At 36.5% G+C, this 1157-nt stretch overlaps 1 protein-coding gene across 1 annotated transcript; it reads left to right on the top strand.

Annotated features, from left to right (window-relative positions):
• Positions 1–421: 421 nt before the first annotated feature.
• On the top strand, positions 422–634 carry LOC101600023 (60S ribosomal protein L38-like). Its single transcript, XM_045161124.1, has one exon. It carries the CDS (start codon positions 422–424, stop codon positions 632–634), a length of 213 nt encoding a protein of 70 aa, XP_045017059.1.
• Positions 635–1157: the final 523 nt, after the last annotated feature.

Genomic DNA, 1157 nt, shown 5'->3' with positions numbered 1-1157 from the left:
ATATAATATGGAGTTCATTTGCAGTGGCTGGAGACCCTGACATGCCCGTTTTATTTTCTCTCTCTTTCTCTCCCTATTTCTCTCTCTCAAATAAAATGTATTTTTAAAAAATATTTTTTAAATTTATTTATTTATTTGAGAGAGAGACAATGAATAACGATGGGTGCTCCAGGGCATCTAACCACTGCAAACAAACTCCAGACACATGAGTCACTGTGCATCTGGCTTAAATTGGATCTGGGGAATCAAACCTGAATCTTTAGGCTTCTCAGGCAAGCACCTTAACTACTAAGCCATCTCTCCATACCTATCTGTCTCTAGTCTCTCTCTCTGCTTACAAATAAATAAAAAATGTAGGGGGCTTTCCTTTCTTTCTGGGTGCTCTTCGGGTGCTGGTCCACCCTGTCTGTGCTGCTTCGCCATGCCTCTGGAAATTGAGGAAATCAAGGACTTCCTGCTCTCCGCCAGGAGGAAGGATGCCAAGTCTGTTAAGATCAAGAAGAACAAGGACAATGTAAAGTTCAAGGTGTGCTGCAGCAGATACATGTGCATCTTGGTCATCACAGACAAGGAGAAGGCCAAGAAGCTAAAACAGTCCCTGCCCCCTGGTGTGGCAGTGAAGAAACTAAAATGAAGCAGACCCCACCATTTGGAATGTATTAAAATCTTGAAATGTCAAAAAAAAGTTAAAAATAAGAACAAAAAAATAAAATTGTGATACTGGAAACATATATTGTAAAATTAAGATGAAATTATGTAAATTCTTTCAAAAGGAAATATGTATATTTAGAGAGAACTGTAGGAAATCTCAGAATAGTTTGTAAGAAGCTTATTTGTAAGTGATCTCTGTATGACTTTTACATTGAATGGGTCCTAAGCAAAAAACTCCCATTATCTAATAAAAGTGTGTCTCCCATAATCTCTTTAAATCTTTTCAATGGTGGAAGATTTGAGTTCCAAGGTTTTCTGCTCACTTTCAAATAATTTGCCATTCTCAAGACTTTTGGGGCTCAAAACACTATCTAGATTCATAATTTAGAGTACAGATTCTTATAGAATAATAATTCAAAGTTACATCTTTCCACCCTCTCAGTTGACTCTGATTTTAGATGCCAATTTACTAATTTTACTTTTTTTTTTTTTTTTTCTGAGGAAGG

Source organism: Jaculus jaculus, chromosome 10, assembly GCF_020740685.1.
Source record: "Jaculus jaculus isolate mJacJac1 chromosome 10, mJacJac1.mat.Y.cur, whole genome shotgun sequence".
Classification (NCBI taxonomy): Eukaryota; Metazoa; Chordata; class Mammalia; order Rodentia; family Dipodidae; genus Jaculus; species Jaculus jaculus.
The sequence above is the reverse complement of the archived record's forward strand: the minus strand, read 5'-3'. Positions and strand labels throughout refer to the sequence as shown.